Source organism: Phacochoerus africanus, chromosome 8 (genome assembly GCF_016906955.1).
Source record: "Phacochoerus africanus isolate WHEZ1 chromosome 8, ROS_Pafr_v1, whole genome shotgun sequence".
NCBI classification, from domain to species: Eukaryota; Metazoa; Chordata; class Mammalia; order Artiodactyla; family Suidae; genus Phacochoerus; species Phacochoerus africanus.
Genome location: NC_062551.1, coordinates 98063535 through 98084438, shown reverse-complemented (window position 1 = coordinate 98084438; position 20904 = coordinate 98063535). Strand labels below are relative to the sequence as shown.

Sequence of the window (20904 nt, the reverse complement as noted above, 5' to 3'; positions counted from 1 at the left end):
TTCAAAGAAATAGAAAGCTATGACATGTTTCTGGATTAGAAGAATCAATATTATTAAAAAATAAAACATTAAGAAAATTAAAGAGGATTCAAAGAAATAGAAAGATATGACATGCTTCTGGATTAGAAGAATCATTATTATTAAAATGGCCATATTACCCAAAGCAATCTACAGATTTGATGCAATTCCTCTCAAATTACTCATGACGGGAGTTCCCATCTTGGCTCAGTGGTAATGAACACAACTAGTATCCCTAAGATTCGGGTTTGATCCTTGGCCTTGCTCAGTAGATTAAGGATCTGGCACTGACATGAGCTGTGGTATAGGTCACAGTCAAGGCTTGAACCCTACATTGCTGTGGCTGTGGCATAGGCCAGTGGCTACAGCTCTAATTCCACCCCTAGTCTGGGAATCTCCATTTGCTGTGGGTGTGGCCCTAAAAAAGAAATAAAAGACAAAAAATTACCCATGACATTTTTCACAATAAATGTTCAACAATAGAACAAACAATCCAAAAATTTATATGGAACCACAAAAGACCCAGAATTGCCAAAGCAATCCTGAGGAACAAAAAACAAGAAGGAGGCTTAACTCTCCCAGACTTCAGACAATATTACAAAGCTATAGTAATCAAGACAGTGTGGTACTGGTACACAACAGACACACAGAACAATGAACAGAACAGAAAACCCAGAAATAAACCCAGACACCTACAGTCAATTAATCTTTGACAAAGGAGGCAAGAACATAAAATGGGAAAAAGTCTCTTCCGTAAGAGGAGCTGGGAAAACTAGACAGCTGCATGTAAATCAATGAGTCTAGAACACACACCCCCCCATCATGCACAAAAATAAAGTCAAAATAGCTTAAAGACTTAAATATAAGACACCATAAAACTCCTAGAATAGAACACAGGCAAAACATTCTTTGATATCAACTGTACAAATGTTTTCTTAGATGAGTCTCCCAGAGTAATAGAAATAAAAACAAAAACAAACCAGTGGGACCTAATCAAACTTAAAGGCTTTTACACAGCAAAGAAAACCATTAAAAAAAAAAAAAAAAAAAAGACAAACCTTCAGAATGGGAGAAAATAGTTTCAAATGATGCAAACAACAAGGGCTTAATCTCTAAAATACATAAACAACCTACACAACTCAACAGCAAAGAAAAACAAAAAAAAAAAACAACCCAATTGAAAAATGGGCAGAATACCCTGAATAGACATTTCTCCAAAGACATATGGATGGCCAATAAGCACATGAAAAAATGTTCAACATCACTAATTATTAGAGAAATGCAACTCAAAACTACAATGAGGTATGACCTCACACTGGTCAGAATGGCCATCATTAGTCTACAAATAACAAATGCTGGATACTGGAAAAAAAAAAAAAGTGGGTTTCAAAAACAACAAAAAGCAAATGCTGGAGAGGGTGTGGAGAAAAGGGAACCCTTCTACACTGTTGGTGGGAACAACTATGGAAAACAGCATGGAGATACATCAGAAAATTAAATATAGGAGTTCCTGTCATGGCGCAGTGGTTAACGAATCTGACTAGGAACCATGAAGTTGCAGGTTCGGTCCCTGCCCTTGCTCAGTGGGTTAACGATCCGGCGTTGCCGTGAGCTGTGGTGTAGGTTGCAGACGCGGCTCGGATCCCGCGTTGCTGTGGCTTTGGCGTAGGCCGGTGGCTACAGCTCTGATTAGACCCCTAGCCTGGGAACCTCCATATGCCATGGGAGCAGCCCAAGAAATAGCAAAAAAAAAAAAAAAAAAAAAAGATACATGCACCCCCCTATGTTCATTGCAGCACTATTCACAATAGCCAAGACATGGGAAAAAACCTAAATATCCATCAACATATGAATGGATTAAGAAGACGTGATACATACACACAATGGAATACTACTCAGCCATAAATAAGAACAAAATAATGCCATTTGCAGCAAAATGGATGGAACTAGAGACTCATTCTAAGTGAGGTCAGAAAGAGAAAGACAAATACCATATGATATCACAGAATCTAATATGGAGCACAAATACCATATGATATCATGGAATCTAATATACAGCACAAATGAACCTGTCTACAGAAAAGAAACAAACTCATGGACATGGAGAACAGACTTATGGCTGCCAAGGGGGAGGGGGATGGACTGGGAGTTTGGGTTTAGTAGATGCAAACTATTGTATCTGGAGTGGATAAGCAATGAGATCCTGCTGTATAGCACAGGGAACTAAATCCGATCACTTATGATGGAACATGATGTAGGATAATGTGAGAAAAAGAATATATATATATGTATAACTGGGTTACTGTGCTGTACAGCAGAAATTGACAGAACACTGTAAATCAACTATAGAAAGAAAGTTCTTTTTTCTAAGTAAAAGAAAAAAACCAAACCCTACACTTTCCCTGATAGTAAATGGTGACTATTCAGAAGGGAAGATTTTCCACAAGAAGAATCTGGGTTCAATGTCCCCGTATGGCTAAGAAAAGATGACACAGAGGCAATCCTCATCTTGCAAACTATCGTTTTCCCTGGGATTTGTGCATCTGGGAACCTGTCCTTACTCTGCAAAGCCTGGGTTCCAAGGGAGGCAAGGAAATGGTTATGACATGCACGTGATTCAGGTAACGGAGTTCCAGGCAAAGTGAAGATGAACTGTTTGAAACCAGCCTAATGCATCTAAATATTTGCCCCCCAGTTAGAATGTAAAGAAACCTGATGGTCTGTTTTTCTATTACACCTACTCCAGGGCCATGCAAATGGGCCCAGAAGGAAGGTGTCTGAGTGAAAAGAAAGCTCTACTCATTTATGCATGACTGTCCACAGACGAAATCCAAGGAATCTACAAAGCCACTGAACAAGTAAGTGAGTTCAGCAAGTTTGTAGGACATGTGCCAGAATTTAAAAAATCAAAGCTGTGTCTATAAATTAGCAAGGAACAGCTGAAAACACTTAAAAATACTATCATTCACAACAGTGTCACAAAACATAAAATCTAACAAAATACAAATAAGCTCTGTTTACTGAAAACTACAAAACACTGATGAGATAAATAAAAGACCTAAATAAAAGAACTCTGCTATACCTATAGGCTGCTGGGCTGGCAATCACTCCCAAAGTGCCCCAAAGATTCAGCACAATCCCCCCCAAGCTCCAGCCTCCTTGGAGTGGGATGCCTCCCAGTCCCAGAAGCAGAGCTGATCCCTGGCTCAGACTCTTTCTATGCATTTTCATGCCCCAGTTAAAGACGCAGAGATATACATTATTGCCAATCTAGCACAATTAAATTCCATAGAGACAGAACAACCAGGAAGTGAGGGAATGCAAAACGTAACGAAATTAACACAAACCAAGTGTAAGAGGACCATAGGTTTCACACTAGTGCTGGATATAGCCGGTTATTATAATCATGTTTCACTATTTTTAAATCCCATCAAAAATTATAACACAGCAAATTAAACTCTGCTTAATATGTAACCCCAAAAGTAATGGCAAAACTGATTTCCTTTTTTATTCCTATTGAGAAGCTTGTAAAATTTAAAAGAAAAAGAAAAAGAAACTATGTTTTGGATCTTTTCCTCCTTCTTCTTAGGGCGGTACCTATAGCACATGAAGTTCCCTGGCCAGGGGTTGAGTCAGTGCTGCAGCTGCTGGCCTATGCCACAGCAACACCAGATCCCAGCCACATCTGTGCCCTGCGCTGCAGCTGCAACGTCAGATCCTTAACTCACTGAGCAAGGCCAGGGTTCAAACCCCTATCCTCACAGATACTCTGTCAGGTTCTTAAACCACTGAGCCACAACGGGAACTCTTATGTTTTGGATCTTGACTGAGGTGGTACCAGTAAAACACTATGAATGTATTAAATGTTACTTAACTATAAACTTCAAAACGGTTAATTTTTTTCCCCCATTTTTGGCCACCCTGCAGCATATGCACTTCCCAGGCCAGGATCAGATCTGAGCCGCAGTCTCCACCTAAGCCGAAGCTTCGGCAACGCCAGATCCTTAACCCGCTGTGCCAGGCCAGGTATCAAACTTGCATCCCAGAGCTGCTAAGACACCGCTGAGCCTGTAGCACCACAGCGGGAGCTCCCAAAATGGTTAATTTTATGTTATGTGAATTTTACTTCAATAAAAGTGCTATTACTGAAAAGCATCTACATGAGTACCTAAAAATAATGGAATTTCCAAGGGAAAGGAACTAGAGAGAAAATCTAATTCCTTCTACAAATGATATAGAAACAACATTAAAAAAAATTTGTTTTTTGTTTTTTAGGGCCACACCCGTGGCACATGGAAGTTTCCAGGCTAGGGGTCAGATCAGAGCTGCAGCTGCTGGCCTACACCACAGCCACAGCAATGCCAGATCCCCAATCCACTGAGCAAGGCCAGGGAGCAAACCCAGATTCTCATGGATACTAGTTGGATTCATTTCTGCTGCTCCACAATGGGAACTTGGAGAAACAATAAAATTTTACTGTAACTATTTTCATATCAACAAAAATGTAATTACTTTAGGTTTAAAGAGTAAACTCTCATTTCCAAATACATTTGAATACATTTTCAGATGGATTTATCATTTTCTAGTTAACTATAAGAATTCTTATTTCCTGAACATATATGTGAATGAACTGTAACAGACATTACTATATGTAATCCATGCTCTATTTATGATGACACTCAATCAAAATATTTGCTAGCCAGGTCAAAAAACCCAAAAGACTCACTATAATGCTGGATTGTGTAGTACCATGTGCATAATGACAATGTGTGTATTTTTCTGATAACCATAATTTACATCATATACCATGTCACAGTAAAATCACCTGGCTGACAGATCTTCCTGCAAAGACCACACTACCAGGAACAGGAGCCAAGCAGTGTTACTACTTTTCCTTCTGTGCTTAGACAAGTGTTCCACAGCAATCAAAGGAGTTCAAATGTATCATTCAATACAGGGTTTTGTGGTGTTTTTTAAAATTGCAATGGTTATTTTTGCCACCTATTTTTTCCATTTTGATACAATGAATTTATAGTTAATCCATTTACTTTCTTGCTTTCTTGGAGCCATCCAAGTCCCAGGTGCTTTGCATAGTGTGGGACCCACAGACCAAACACCTTTTCCCGTGGAAGCCTGTGTCCCTTTCCAGCCCAACATTATATTTCAAATTTAATGATTTGTGGCTACCTTGTGTGTGTCAACCCTACGATATGTCATGTTGCATAGTATTTATCAGGAACCTCCTACCAGTCAGTTTAGTGACTAATTTTCCCTAAGCTGAAAAGATGAGCTCCACTCACGGCCACAGCTTCTGTCTTCACGTCGTCGTTGCTGTCCGGGGCAGTCAGCTCGACAAGCACAGGGCATACCTTGGTCTCCACATCGAACCGCTCAATTAACTCCTGCTCAAGCAGCGCCAACAAGGCCGCCTGACTCGTTTTTCTTACCTAGGGGAAAAAAAAAATCAACACATCCACAGAGTACATCCACAGTATTTAAAAACTCTTAATTCCTGAATTTCACAAATCTGAGGGCTCTTCATCTCAACTCAAATCAAGGGGTTCCCAGAGGGCAAACCTTGCAAATAAAAATTGGCGGCTATACTCTTCAATTAATACACAGACAGGACTTGGTAGGTTGGAGTGGAACAGAAGAGCCATGCTTGGGAAAGAGGTCTCAAGGTGACACACTGTCTAAGGGACATCTGTGAGGGGCCAGGGTGACAATGCAGCCCCTAGGCACTGGCCAGAGGGGCATCAAGGAGACTCTTAGGCTTGCCCAACCCGCAATGCGTCTGGTCTTTGAGTCTGGACAACAAAACGAGTCTAAGAGGAAGGGACATTCTAAGGAGGCCATGCCATCCACACACGCCAGACTGCAGATGCTGCTGCCACGAAAGGGAAGAGCCTCTTACCTGATTGTTCTGATCTGCCAGATACCGCACCACAATGGGCAGCAGGTATTTGGAAAAGGCATACGGGATGGCGGGCCGGTTTTCTTGACAAAACAGGGCAATGTGCGGCACCTGCTCCATCAGCTCTGCTCGCACGGTCGGCTCTGTGGAAATAATAGACCTGTCAGCCAACACCCTCTCCAGACGACAAAACTCTCGCCTGGCTGGAGACATTCAGGAAAGCTCTGGACCTTTCTCCTCAGGCCCAGCGTGCTTCTGAAATGCTCTTGAGCTGCAATCCTTTTCCAGCCCAGGGAGATCCACTCCTTCCCAGCATCTGGCCTCACAGTGTGCGCAAAGCATGCAATGGCTACCCACGAGGGCCGAGTCTGTCTGAGACCACACAGTGCCAACACCGGCACCCGCACTACCTATAACACAACCTCACCTATACACCCCACTGTTAAGAGTCTCCCAGGACAAGTCATGAGCCTGGCTCCAAGTAAATGCAGCCTATGAGTAGGGGGTTTATAGTTAGAATTAACTAAGGTGATAAAGGGTGAGTGGGTATTAAAAGAGACCAATAGATTTAAGAATAAAAAAAAAAAATCTGAAAAGACTCAAGTATGAGCGGCAACTTAAATGTGACACATAAGGTATTTCATACACCTGGGCTTCAAAAAGATGGACTGTTCAAAAAGTTAGGGTAGGAAAGTTAGCTGGCTACGTGAGAAAAAAGATAATATCCCTATACTGCTCAATATACATTAATTCTGGGTGAATCAAAGTTCCTTTTTTTTTTTTAAGATCAAAAGCACAAAAAGACAACATTTAAAAAAAATGTTTAATCCTGAGGTTGAAAGCCATTTCAAAGCAAACAAAACTCTCAAAACTAAGACCTAATTTCACTTTATATATATAAAGACTTCCAAATAGATGCCATATTCGGTTAAAAGACAAAATGGCCTGGGAGAAAATGTACATATTTATACATTTATGCACTGTATACAAAGTATAATAAATAACATAAAGAACCCATTGTTCACATTAATCCAACAGAGAAAATAAGGATATGATGGTGACTCATATAAGAAATGCAAGTGAGGAGTTCCCGTCGTGGCGCAGTGGTTAACGAATCTGACTAGGAACCATGAGGTTGCAGGTTCGATCCCTGCCCTTGCTCAGCGGGTTAAGGATCTGGTGTTGCCATGAGCTGTGGTGTAGGTCACAGATGCGGCTCGGATCCCGTGTTGCTGCGTCTCTGGCGTCGGCCAGCAGCTACAGCTCTGATTTGACCCCTAGCCTGGGAACCTCCATATGCCGAGGGAGCGGCCCAAGAAATGGCAAAGACAAAAAAAAAAAAAGAAAAGAAAAGAAATGCAAGTGACCAAAATGTACACAGACATAAAGACTCATCAACACAAGTCGTAACATCAGACCTAATTAGAACTTTTGGTACCTAATAAGGATTACGTTTATCAAGTTACCTTAAAGCAAATGCATGAATGTGTCCAGGGGAAATTTAGATTTCAAGAAATAGAAGTTCATAAAGCGATCAGTAGAAAGTGCACTAGGATTTTCTTTCAAAGCTAAAAGGATGTTATCAACAACGCTATTACGTGGCTGTGCCATCTGAAGTTTGACAGTATCTGAACAAAATAGAGTGCTTCTGTTTTGAAAAATAAAATGAATTTTTTAAAAAGTAGACTTATAGTCCTCTTCTTTTCCTGGCTCTGAATCTGCTAACACCAACTTAATACACATGTTTTTCAAACAAAAGAAGGGCACAAGTCACAGCTTTAGTTAAGGATGAAATCAGTAACTTTCCTTTCTTCAGAGCCCTGCTCAGACAAACAGAGGGATGGAACCAGAGTCTAGAAACGGACCTGGCACAAACAGACAACTCTAACTGAATGTGAGGAGGGAAAGATGGGCTTTTCAAGAAATGGGGCTGTATCAACCATGCCCACATTCAAAGAGTCAAAACAAAACATGTCCCCTGCTGCATATTGTACACGGGAACAAACTTCAGCTGGAATGTACAGGACAGTCAGAGGTAAAAACGAGAAAGCTTCTAGATTCCCTAAGAAGCAGGAAAGATTTCTGCAGCGGGACACAAACAGTACTGCCTGAGCAGGAAGGTACTGACCCCTCTTCGACAGGCGCCGTGGAGAGAATGAGAAGACAAGTCACAGAGAGAAAAACACACCTTCAAATACAAAGTACACAGATGGCTCTGGGCTCAAAACCAGAATAAAGAGTCCCACAAACCTATTCAGAAAATTGTAAAAAAAAAAAAAAAGGGGGGAGGGGAGTTCCCTGGTGGGTATCAGGCTAAGGATCCAACATTGTCACTGCAGCGGCTCAGGTTGCTGCTGTGGCATGGGTCCAATCCCTGGCTCAGGAACTTCCATATGCCCTGGGCAAGGCCGAAAAGAAAAAGCAGATGCTGATGTAGCCAATAAGCATATAACCAGCTTTCCTGGCTACTGAGGAAATGTAATTAAAACTACAATGTGCCATAAATTCCAACCACTACCCCTCTGGCAAAAATTTAACAAAAAAGAGTCGGTGAAGATGTGAATCAACAGGAACGCGGAGACGCTGCTGCTGGGACCACAACCTGCTTCAGAAAACTCCAGTGCGTATCAAAAATGAGAACATGCATAACCTGTGACCCAGAGACCCCATTTCTAAGTATATCCCAGAGCAACGTGCACAGGCACCCTGGGGTCCTTGGCTCACAGCAGCTTTAACAGCCTGAGGCAGAAGCAGCCCATACACCCACTACACGGCAGTGAAGGAGCAGGTTGCAGTATATTTATGTATACTTATAATCATTTTTAAAAAGCTGCACATACAGTCATGTGCAACAACGGGAGCTCCAGGGGTTCAAAGAAGCTGGGCATAAAAGAATACATCCACATAAAGTTCAGACTAATCCACATGTTTAGTGGTCAAAATCTCACCTTTGAGGAAGGACAGGACAGAAAACAAAAAAGCACTCAAGACGCCTGGAAATGGAAAACAGAGTCAAAGACATGAAATATTCAACAGTCAATGGCGGACAAGAATTGGGTGGCAAACACTGTGCTGAGGATAAAGGACTGGAAACTAGGAACAGGTAAGAGCCTGGAAAATATGCTAACGTAACAGGAGTTCTGTAATTTAAACCATGTGCAAAAAAAAAAAAATCATCCACTCAAACAAAAGTAAACTTTAAAAAAAAAAAAAAGGCGTTTAGGTGGAGGAGAGGTAATATTAAAAATGTTAAAGACTGAGAATTTCCCTCTCTCACAGAAAGACAAGAATCTTTGGAGTTCCCGTCATGGCTCGGTGGAAACCAATCTGATTGGTACCCATGAGGATACGGTTCGATCCCTGGCCTCGTTCAGTGGGTTAAGGATCTGGCATTGCTGCTGCTGCGGCGTATGCCGGTGGCTACAGCTCAGATTCAACCCCTAGCCTGGGAATCTCCATATGCTATGGGTGTGGCCATAAAAAAAAAAGGACCAAAAAAAAAAAAAAAAAAGCAGCAGCACAGTCCTGAGTAGGATAAATAAAAAATCCACACTTACACATGTGACAGTGAAAATGCAGAATGTCAAGAAGTGGTGGTAAAGCAACCAGGAAGGAAAACAAGATTTCCTACAACGACTGACTCAGACCAGCTGACCTCACAGCAAAGCATGGGTGGAGCAAGAATAAAACTGTTGAGAGAGATGGTCACATTTAGCTAACTGGTCATTTAAGGGTAACAGGGAAACCGAAACACTTTCAGACAAGGGCCCTTGTCACTCACTGCCAGACCCTCAGCAATATACGTTCTTTCAGGAAGGGAAAGAGCCGGGAAAGATGTACTGATGAGGAGGAAAAAGTAAATGACTGTAAATAAGTTAAATATATAACTGTAAATAAGCAAAACTATGAACAGTAAATGTAGGGGAACAAAAAAAAAAATCAAGGTAAAAGTTGATAAAACACAGGCAGCATTTAAAGGTTCTGAGCTCCTCATCTGTTACCTGATTATAGGTATTAGCTTTGGAGCTGTGTCTGTGTTCAGGGTCTTTACTTGACCAGGAGTCAGGTCAGAACCTCAGGTCAGCTGGCCCTTCCTTGGCTCCCACCATCCTGGCAGCTCTGAACACCCCTCCTAACACCTCCACGCCTCTCAGCTACTCCTCGGTCAGTGCAGGCTCCCTACTAGTCCTCCTGGCACCCCCACCTCTTCATCAAGTCAACCACACTGCCAGGTGACTGTTCTAAATCAAATCACACCAAGCTTCTGGCATGGCACAGCATAAATCTTTACAATCTAGCCCTCAACCACCTTACTGAACAGTCCCATCTTTCTGAACTGTAAACACAGTAAACTCCCTGCTGACCGAAGGGGCCACTGTCTTGAACTCCCCGAAGCTCTAAACCTGTCCTTTCCTCTCCTGAGCCCCCCTTCCCCTCTGTCCCCTCAAACATCACCAACTTCGAGAAGCCATCGCCAACCCCGTTATAATTTATTGTTAATATGTTGGTTGCGTTCATTACACTGTTAATCTGATGGCAGGAATTCTTACTCATCTTAGCAACAGCTCTAGCATTTAATTTAGAACCTGGCATACTGTATGCACTATTTACATGTACTAAACAAACAAAGTATAAATGTCAATAGAGATACTTATCAGGAGAATATATTTAAAAATATAGAATATACATCTTATAAAAAACAGCACTATAGCTGGCACACAGGTAGAAGAAAGTAAATACAAACTCCTCCTTAAAGAAGACCTGTATGTCTATCAAGAAAGGAATAATTACAATGGAATGAAACAGTGTTAATATTTTTGTTTGTTTTTGCTTTTTAGGGCTACACTCGAGGCATATGGAAGTTTCCAGGCTAGGGGTAGAATCAGAGCTACAGCACTGGGCTACACCACAGCCATAGCAACTCAGAATCCCCGACCCACTGAGTAAGGCCAGGGATTGAACCTGTATCCTCATGGACACTAGTCAGATTCATTACCACTGAGCCATGATGGGAACTCCCCAACAGTGCCAGATTTTTAAGTTAAATTGTTTTATCTCTGCTAACTCAAAAAACAAAGTACAAGTAAAAATCACAATTGATGAGACTCTCCTAAAACCAGTCTGGAATAAGTATATACGTGAGCATTTATGTACAGAGAACATCATAATGAGATAAAATATTAGTAAGCTTATAAATATTTTCTACAGTAAAAAATACTTAAGTCTTATATAAGTAGTAAACATATTCCCATAAAATGAGCTGCTTCCCAAAAGATAAGCTCACCTAAAAATTAAAAGATAAGAATTGTTGACATGCCAAAAAGTTTGACAGAAATCTAAAAACAACATTTTAATAAAGAGATCAGGGATTTAAGAAAAAATTTTTGAATTGTTTCTAAAATCAAATATAAAAGTACGCTTAAATCGCTATCAGGTTAAAGTGATACATTTTATGTATGTTTTACCAAAATAAAAGATATTTTTTAAAAACTTAATAGGAGGAGTTCCCATCGTGGCGCAGTGGTTAACGAATCTGACTAGGAACCATGAGGTTGCGGGTTCGATCCCTGCCCTTGCTCAGCGGGTTAAGGATCCCGCGGTGCCGAGAGCTATGGTGTAGGTCGCAGATTCGGCTCAGATCCCATGTTGCTGTGGCTCTGGCATAGGCCGGCAGCTACAGCTCCAGTTAGACCCCTAGCCTGGGAACCTCCCATATGCGGCCCAAGAAATGGCAAAAAGACAAAACAAAACAAAACTTAATAGGAGTTCCCGTCGTGGCTCAGTGGTTAACAAATCTGACTAGGAACCATGAGGCTGTGGGTCTGATCCCTGGCCTCAATCAGTGCGTTAAGAATCCGGCGTTGCCGTGAGCTGTGGTGTAGGTCACAGATGCGGCTCAGATCCTACATTGCTATGGCTGTGGTGTAGGTCTGCAGCTACAGCTCCAATTAGACCCCTAGCCTGGGAACCTCCACATGCAGCCCTAGAAAAGACAAAAAAAAAAAAAGGTAAAAAACTTAATAAACCCTATTCCAAGCCTCAAATTGAGTTTACCTCTCTCTTGAAGCACTCTCCTATCTTCACTTTAGAGACAAACGGCTTTAGTTTTACAAGGGGTGATTCACTTTTTTTACATGTAAGAATACATTTTATGTTTGCCCCCCAAAATTTACAGCCTACTCCATCCCTTTTCAATTATTCAAAATTATTTTTTAAAGTTTTTATTAATTCTAAAATAGCATTAATGTACATGACTGCAAAACAATGTTCTTAGATTTTTTTTCTTATGAGATTTCCAAAATTAAACTAAATGGGCCTACTATAAAGTGTTTGGATCTTAGAAACATGCTTTTATTTTTCTGTTACTCATGGGTTTGATAATTTACTTAGGAAGCATTTTAAAGAAATCTCACATTACACCAAGTTTTTCACTAGTTTTCCAAAACATAAATTTGGTAAAAGAAAGCCTTTCTTTGGCGCTCCTGTGTGGCTCAGTGGTAATGTATCCGATGAGTATCCACGAGGATGAGGGTTCAATCCCTGGCCTCAAGCAGTGGGTTAAGCATCTGGTGTTGCCATGAGCTGTGGTGTAGGTTGCAGACATAGCACAGGTCTGCAGATGCAGTCCCAATATTCAACCCCTAGCCTGGGAGCTTCCATTTGCCACGGGTTCGGCACTTTAGCAAGCAAGCAACCTTTCTCTGCATAAGCACATACCTGAGTCATCAGCTAATCTGCTAATTCTTTCCAAAACAGCCACACAATCTCTTTCATCGTCACAGACTTCCCTCAGGGTATCCAGCAGACTCCGGGCCACCATTTGTCTACACGGAAAGAGAAAATCACACGGTGCTCAGTGGCAGCAAAGGTTAAAACTGAGAACTTTAAAAGGCAGCATCCATACAGTTTAAAAGCAAATTTTTTCTTCTGTCTTTTAGGGGCGCACCCATGGCATATGGAGGTTACTGGGTTAAGGGTCGAATTGGAGCTACGGCTGCCAAGCTACGCCACAGCCACAGAAATAGGATCCAAGCCACATCTTTGACCTACACCACAGCTCATGGCAACGCCTGAGCTGGCCAGGGATTGAACCCATATCCTCATGGATACCACTCAGGTTTGTTACTGCTCAGCCACAATAGGAACTCCAATAATTTTTTCTTAATACATTTTATAACATACGTTAAGTCCCAAATTTCCTAAGTGACAAACGCCCCTGTGGATTTTAACGAGACTGAATAGCTATAAGATATTTTTCATTTTTGTCTAACCATTTGACAAGTTTTTGAGGTCACTGAAAATGTGTTTCAAATAGCTACCAATCACTCTTCATTCTATACAACACTATCTTGACATGTTTTACTAAACTAGTTTTACAAATCTATACTCAAAAAATATAAGCAAAAGCTTTTAGATTTCCTTGAAAAGCTTGATTCAGGTGGTCTGGGGACCATAGGTGGAGAAACAGTGCAGCAGGCAGAGTGTTAGCTCCTGGTCACTGCCGGGCCCCACATCCCTCGACCATCCGTCACCTGGCACCCTGCAGGTACACAGCTTCATCTGCTGGGAGAATAACAGACTCCTGAGTAGCCACTTAACATGAACATCCAAATTATGCCTCATAGTAAAAAAGTAGTGTTGAGTTTTGGGGGTTTTTATTTTGTTTTGTTTTTGTCAAAAAGCCGAGAAGAGGCTGCCTGTTTACTAGGATGGAGGATGGGAACAGTGGCCACAGCGGTGACTAGTATAAAGCTTCGGGACTCAGACTGTACATTAACACCTACTTTAAACTGGACACTTTCATTTCCTTACTGAAACTGACCAACTAAAGCCACCCTTCCACTTATACTTTACTGAAAAGAAGATGCACATACCTGTTAAATACGTTCTCACTTGCAGCATACTTGTCCAATCTCCCCAGTGGCGTCAACATTTCATCTTGTGAGACAAAGTCCAGGGCTGAAGGTACAATAATCACATCAGACTCTGAGCTGTAGTCATCCACACCAGCTATCAGAGACATCAGAAACACTCCTTATAACACTGTCATGCTTGAGGGCACCCCCCTTGCCTCTCTGGAGCAGCACAAGTGAAACTGCCCTTCACTGTTTTTGAGGGGTACAAAGAAAGCATCACAGAGAAGCTCAGAATCACTTCTGAGGCCACGAATGACTGAAGGATGCTTCCTCTCCCAATTCTACGGATACATCCTAATTGAAGCACAGGGGTCAGAGGAGGCAGGAACTTCATTTGGGGTGATCAGAAAAGATCGATCACACAGACCTGAGAACTTCCACTAACAAGTTGTAAATAAATGAAGTGTCCAACACCGAGAGAATTAATTCTGCAATGCAGAGAACACACATTTTATATAAAAGAAAAGAATTACAGCAGACTTCTCACCAGAAAGAATACAAGCCAGAGACAGCAGAGCAACATCTTTAAAGTACAAAAAGAAAAAAAAATGTCAACCTACACCTCTATACCCAGTAAACAGACATCGTTCAAATATCTTTGAAATTCGTGTCTTTCAAACACAAAGGTGAAATAGACTTTTTCTGACATACAAAAGCTGACAAACATCAGCAGAGGCAGACCTGCAATATGAGATACTAAAGAAAGCCTTCAAGCAAAAAGATTACACCAGATGGAAACCATGAGCTACACAAAGGAATGAAGACTACTAGAAATGCTGAATATGGGTAAATACAAAAGCTTCTTATTAAAAAAAAATCTCTTTGAAAGATAATTGACTGTTTAAGGGAAAAATATGTGCTGCAAAATAAAAGATAAAAAAATGTACTGCGGGATTTATAACATAAGTAGAAATAAAACATATGATTACAACAGCACAGTGGCTGAGCAAGAGTAAAGCATATTGTCCTAAAGTTCTTACATATTACATGAAAGTAGACCATAAGAAGTCAGAAGTGCATACTAATTATAAACGCTACAGCAACTACTATGCAACCAAAAACCCACCAGAAACATACAGCTAGTGAGCCAATCAAGGCCATAAAATGGAATCATAAGAAATACTCAATTCAAAAGAAGGCAGAAAAAGAGGATAAAAGGAAGAAGGAGAGAGGGGACAGACAGATGGGAAAGAGCGAAATGAGAGGAAAACCAAATCGCGTCAATAATCACATTAAGTACAAATGTTCTAAATACCCCAGTTAAAAGGCAGAGACTGCCAAACTGGATTACAGATAATACCTAACATGGAAATAATTACTTACAAGGTACAGAGAAGTTTTAACAGGTTATTCTGATCTAGCAAAACTACCTTATGTATTACAAGTTGTAAAAACCACTCAGACACACCCTCATTTGGCCTGCTGCCTCCTTTGTAACATAAAACTGTTGAGCTAGCATGACCTCAAAGGTACCTTTATGCAGGCTCTAGAATTCTATGACTATGACCAAACTGTTTCATCAGTCTCACACTTGCCCATCTTAAAGATGAACATTAATAGTATTGATTCTGGGCCATAAGAAGTCAGGGGCCATTGGGGAGAGTCCTAGAGCAGTGACAGTCAAATATGGCTGTATGTGAGACAAGCCTGGAGAACTTAATCTAAAATGCAGACCCCAGATCTAACGTTCAGAACCTGACTGCGCAGGTGTGGAGTGAGGCCCAGGAGAGATCATTTTTAATAAACACCCCCAACGGGTTCACATGCAGGTTGCTAAACAACTGTATGTGAGAAACATATGCCTTGAGGGTAACTACATTTTGCTTCCACTTATGTTACCATTGATCATGGTTGACAATTATTTCTACAGCAAAGGAGGTGTTCCACTCCAGTAGAGGGCAGTGGGGGCAAAGGTGCATTTCTTTTTTTCTTTTCTTTCCTTCTTTCCTTCCTTTCTTTCTTTTCGGGCCACACCTGCGGCATATGGAGATTCCCAGGGGTCGAATCGAAGCTACAGCTGATGGCCTACAACACAGCTGCAGCAATGTGGGATCCAAGCCACATCTGCGACCTACACCACAGCTCATGGCAACGTTGGATCCTTAACCTGCTAAGCGAGGCCAGGGATCAAACCTGCAATCATGGTTCCTAGTCGGATTCCTTTCCCCTGAGCCACAACGGAAACTCCAAAGGTGCATTTCTATTTCCTAGAACTGCTGCCTCCTGCCAATATCTGCAGAATCATTCTGGCCTGAATCATCCTTCCCAAACTCACGAGATTTCCTCATCAATACTTGATTGGACTAATTGGCTCTGGGTTTCATCTTTATGGAGGTGGCAATAAATGTGATTACCATGGCTAGATTCTGCATACTTAAGTCTTACTCAGTCACCCTGCAAATGCCTGCCATGGGTTACAAGGAGGAGAAACACAAAAATAATAAAAAAAACTATCACCACTAAGAAAGAAAAATCCTACAGTATAAATGATGGGACAGTCAATAATATCCTCAGATAAAACAGAACAGAGGGAGTAAATGCAACTACACGGCTACAAGATCTTACACTTACGCAAAGTAGTACATGAACTTTATAAACAGATTATGATAAATGAAAGATGCAAACTACAATCCTTAGGTGTAATCTCTTAAAACATGCAAGAAAGGATAGCTAGAAAGCCAAACGGAATGCTAGAAGATATTGAATTAACCCCAAAGAAAGGTCAGGAAAGGAGCAACAGAGGAAAAAAAGAGACAAATAGAAGCAACCAATCGGATCAATAATTATATTACATATAAATGGACTAAACACTTAAGTTAAATGGTAGAGAACTTCAAACAAAGAAGAAGGTAACAATCATATATTCAACTATAGTCTGTCTACCAGAAGTGAATTTTTAGAGTCAAAATCTCAACTGGTAGGTAAAAAAGGGATTTCAAAAAAAAACAACCATGAAATAGTAAGCATAAGAAAGCCAGAGTGGCTATTTTATTACCAAGGACAAGGAGTATTACTAGAGGTGAAGGGAAACCTTTCATCACCTCACATGCATCCCAAGTGTGCCTCTTCTTTCTAGATCGATCTCTAACTTGATTCTGCATTCTTGTACATCATGGCAGCCATACCCCCTTATAGTGTTCATAGCTTTAAAAATCCAATTTCTTCCAATGAAGTGAAAAAATCATGTCAGCTTTTAATGTTACTTGAAATTTCAAAATGACCATAAAGTAATGAAAACAATTGATCTCTTGAAATGTTTTTTCAAATTATATCTATGCTCCCCCAATTCTAAAATTTCCTCTTTTATAAATTTACTACCTTGGGTATCTGAAGGGGGGCCAGAGAAGGAAAAATGAAGATGACCTCAAAGGTCAACATGAGACAGCATTTCTATACTGATGGAGGAAACCTGCACTGTTTCCTATTTGGGACAGAAACCTGGGATACAAAGTGCAGCCCTACAGCTAAGGGTTAGTCCATCTTGTCTCAAAGGCTCTGAAGATACATCAGACTCAACAAAGCCTTCTAGTTCCAAACAACGAGAGTCAACCAATGTGTCACAATTACAAATAAAGAGAACATCAAGAAAAAGAGGACAAGAGAAGAAACAATAAACAAGGACATGTATCTTTGTTACTTACAAAACTGAAGGTAAGCAGGAGAGACAGTTAGCCTTGCAGCTGCACCAGCACCAGAAGAAACCCAAAGACAGAAACCAATGTTCCCATTTGAGCTGTTTTAAATTTCAAAGTGTCTAAAATGTAAAATTTTTAAAGCTGGGAGTTCCCTGGTGGCCTAGAGTTTAAGGATCTGGTGCTGTCACTGCTGTGGCTCAGGTGGTAGTTGTGGCATGGGTTCCATCCCTGGCCTGAGCATTTCCACATACAATGGGAGTGGCCCCCCAAAAGAAGATATATATAGAGAGAGAAAAGTTGGACCCATTTGAAATTTTAAAGATGATTAATTTAATGACTATATAGTCATAGCAAAGGCAATATGAAAAGGGAAGAGGCTCTTTAAAGCGGGTGAGGTCTGGGTTCAAACTTCATGCCCTGCTCCTTGTGAACTATCTGTGTGAACAGGCTCACATACCTGATTATCTGGCTCCATTTTCTCATCTGTAAAATACTGGTTTGTTGTCAAGACTTAGACCCACAAAGATAACATCTATCACCATATCACAGGGTGTCAGGCAAGGACATCAATGTTCCCTTGCACCCACAGTGCATCTGCTTCTGATCCAGAATCTCAGTGTGGTTTCCCTGTTTTGAAATGCTTTCATTCACTTCATTCAGCCAGTAAGCAGGAAAGCACACACATTGTAAGTGCCAGGCACTCAAAAGGGAACACGGATATAAAAACTAGACAGAGGAGTTCCTGCCGTGGGTCAGAAGTAATGAACCCGATTAGTATCCATGAGGACACGGGTTCAATCCCTGGCCTTGCTCTGTGGGTTAAGGACCCTGCACTGCTGAGAGCTGTGGTATAGGTCACAGATGTGGCTCAGATTCTGCGTTGCTTGGTGTACACTGTAGGCTGTAGCTCCAATTCAACCCCTAACCTGAGAACTTCCACATGCTTTGGGTGTGGCCCTAAAAAGACAAACAAAACAAAAAAACCTAGACAGAAAGTGTGTGCATGTATCTATGTACATGTGTGTGAGCGTGCATGCATGCATGCACAGAGGCATAAACAGGCTATTAAGACAAACCCGTGGTGTAAGTGTTCATGCACAAAACCTGCTGTCCACTGTATACCTCCAGGTCTGCCCAGGTGGGCAAGAGAAGGCTCCAAAGTTAAGCCAGTTCTGGGAGAACACGGAGGAACACCAAGAGGGACAAGGGGCGGGTGAGGGTGTCCAAGCCGAGAATCTCAAAGACAGGGAGTTGAGGAAAACCATGTCACATCAAGGAAATGAGACCTGATGTGTGCGAGCTTCACATAGAAATGGAGCAGGAGGAGACAGGGAGACTGGGACCAACCAGAATCATTCAGCCTCCTTGATCTTAAAGAGCATCATTACTGCATTCTGCCTCTTACCAGGCGAGAGAAACCTCACTGCTATGCTGTAACCAAGATGGCATTTGAGGTTTTCAAAGGAACAGCTTAGTTCAGGTCAATGGTTACTGCCTTTGAGCGAAGATTCCAGGGCAGCGTGCATAGTATCCAACTATGTTATAATAAAATATCATGTAAATGATCAATTATCAATTAAAACCATTATTTACTTTTTAAAAAATAGGACAAAAAGGTTAAAAAAATATAAAATAGGACAGAAGCAAAGATCATGCTGTCTTTTCCAAGGCCAACCACCTCCTGGTGGTTACACAGTATCCCTGGTCTCATTTCACTCCTCTGTCCATACGCTGTGCTCTTGGCTGTCAAAGAGTGTGTGTGTGCAGATTCCTGGTCCCCTCAGGAGCATGACATTCTAACCCACTGGAGATGATTTTAGTTCTCCCTGTACTAACAACACCAGAGGCTGCTTTCCTGTCCCCTGAGAACATAGTTCAGCTATGCTACAAGTTCATGCTAATTTCATGCTCATTCAACAAGACTTGGGAATCCACTATTCCTTTTTTTTTTCTTTCTTTTTTTTTTGGCCACACCTGTGGCATGCAAAAGTTCTGGGCCAGGGACTGAACCTGAGCCACTGCAGATAACGCAGACCTGTGCTGCAGACCTGTTGGGTCACAAGAAAACTCCACATAAGTTATTTTTTAAAGCACCATCTATTGTATTAAGAGATACCCATTCAATAAAATTTTGTTTACAACGTATTTATCATAATCTGCGATACATTCTGGTTGAACAATGAGTATTAATAACAATTGTGTAGTTTTGCGGCCAGAGGAAATAAAAATTTTCAATTTTTTATATACATATCTTGGGTGCAGAAAAGTGTGATAAGGTAATCAACAAAAGTTTCCAGCATAAAAATATTTTAGGGTAAAATATTGTGCAGGAGGTAGAAAGCCATCAAGAAGGAAAAAGAATGTAAAAGTCCCAGTTTAAAAAGTTTATTCTTGAATTTTTGAAAATGGATGATAGTGTGAAGTGCTTAATATTTAGACTCCTTTTTTTTTTGAGTTTTTTGTCCTTTTAGGGCCTCCCCTGCAACCTATGAAGGTTCCCAGGCTAGGGGTCTAATCGGAGCTGTAGCTGCCAGCCTACGCCAGAGCCACAGCAATACCAGATCCAAGCAGAATCTGTGACCTACACCACAGCTCATGGCAACGCCAGATGCTTAACCCACTGAGCAAGGCCAGGGATTAAACCCGAAAACTCATGGTTCCTAGTCAGATTTATTTCTGCTGCACCACGATGGGAACTCCCTAGACTCCATTTTTTAAGCGATAAGAGAGTTTAATCTTTTTTTTTTATTTGTTTTAGTGCTGCACCCATGGCACGCGGACATTCTCAGGCTAGGGGCTGAATAAGAGCTGCAGCTGCTGGCCTACACCACAACCATGTCAGATCTGAGCCATGTCTGTGACCTGCACCACAGCTCACAGCAATGCCAGATCCTTAAGCCACTGGGTGAGGCCAGGGATTGAACCCACATCCTCATGGATACTTGTCAGGTTCTTAACCCACTGAGCTACAACAGGAATTCCAAGATAGTTTCATCTTGAAAATAACTTCAAACTTTAAAATGTATGACAGGGAGTTCCCCTCATGGCTCAGCAGTTAACGAATCCAACTAGGATCCATGAGGATGCAGGTTTGATCCCTGGCCTTGCTCAGTGGGTTAAGCATCTGGCGTTGCAGTGAGCTGTGGTGTAGGTCAAAGCCGAGGCTCAGATCCCAAGTTGCTGTGGCTGTGGTGTACACCAGCAGCTATAGTTCTGATTCGACCCCTAGCCTGGGAGCTTCCATATGCCCTGGAAAGCAAAACAAAAAAAGTATGAGAGATAGTTTTTGAAATTACTTTAAGGGGTATCCCATAGTCAAGTCTGAAAACCACTGCCCTCACCTTTCACCTGTCACATCTACTCTGGTCTCTCCTCATCCTAATCAGGTTTACAAATCTCAGAGCCACTTCAACCTTCCTAA

The 20904-nt window shown here is 41.4% G+C and overlaps 1 protein-coding gene across 2 annotated transcripts in view; it reads right to left on the bottom strand.

Moving 5' to 3' along the window:
- The window catches only part of PPP4R1 (protein phosphatase 4 regulatory subunit 1), a 73678-nt gene that overhangs the window by 41553 nt on the left and 11221 nt on the right, over positions 1-20904 (bottom strand). The window contains exons 3-6 of one of the 2 annotated variants that reach the window (XM_047793709.1): positions 13807-13942; positions 12650-12756; positions 5933-6075; positions 5319-5465 (exon numbers count right to left, since the gene is read on the bottom strand). In XM_047793709.1, coding sequence (XP_047649665.1) covers positions 5319-5465; positions 5933-6075; positions 12650-12756; positions 13807-13942 — 533 coding nt within the window. The remainder of the gene's footprint in view (positions 1-5318; positions 5466-5932; positions 6076-12649; positions 12757-13806; positions 13943-20904) is intronic. The other variant, XM_047793710.1, reaches the window with a different exon arrangement.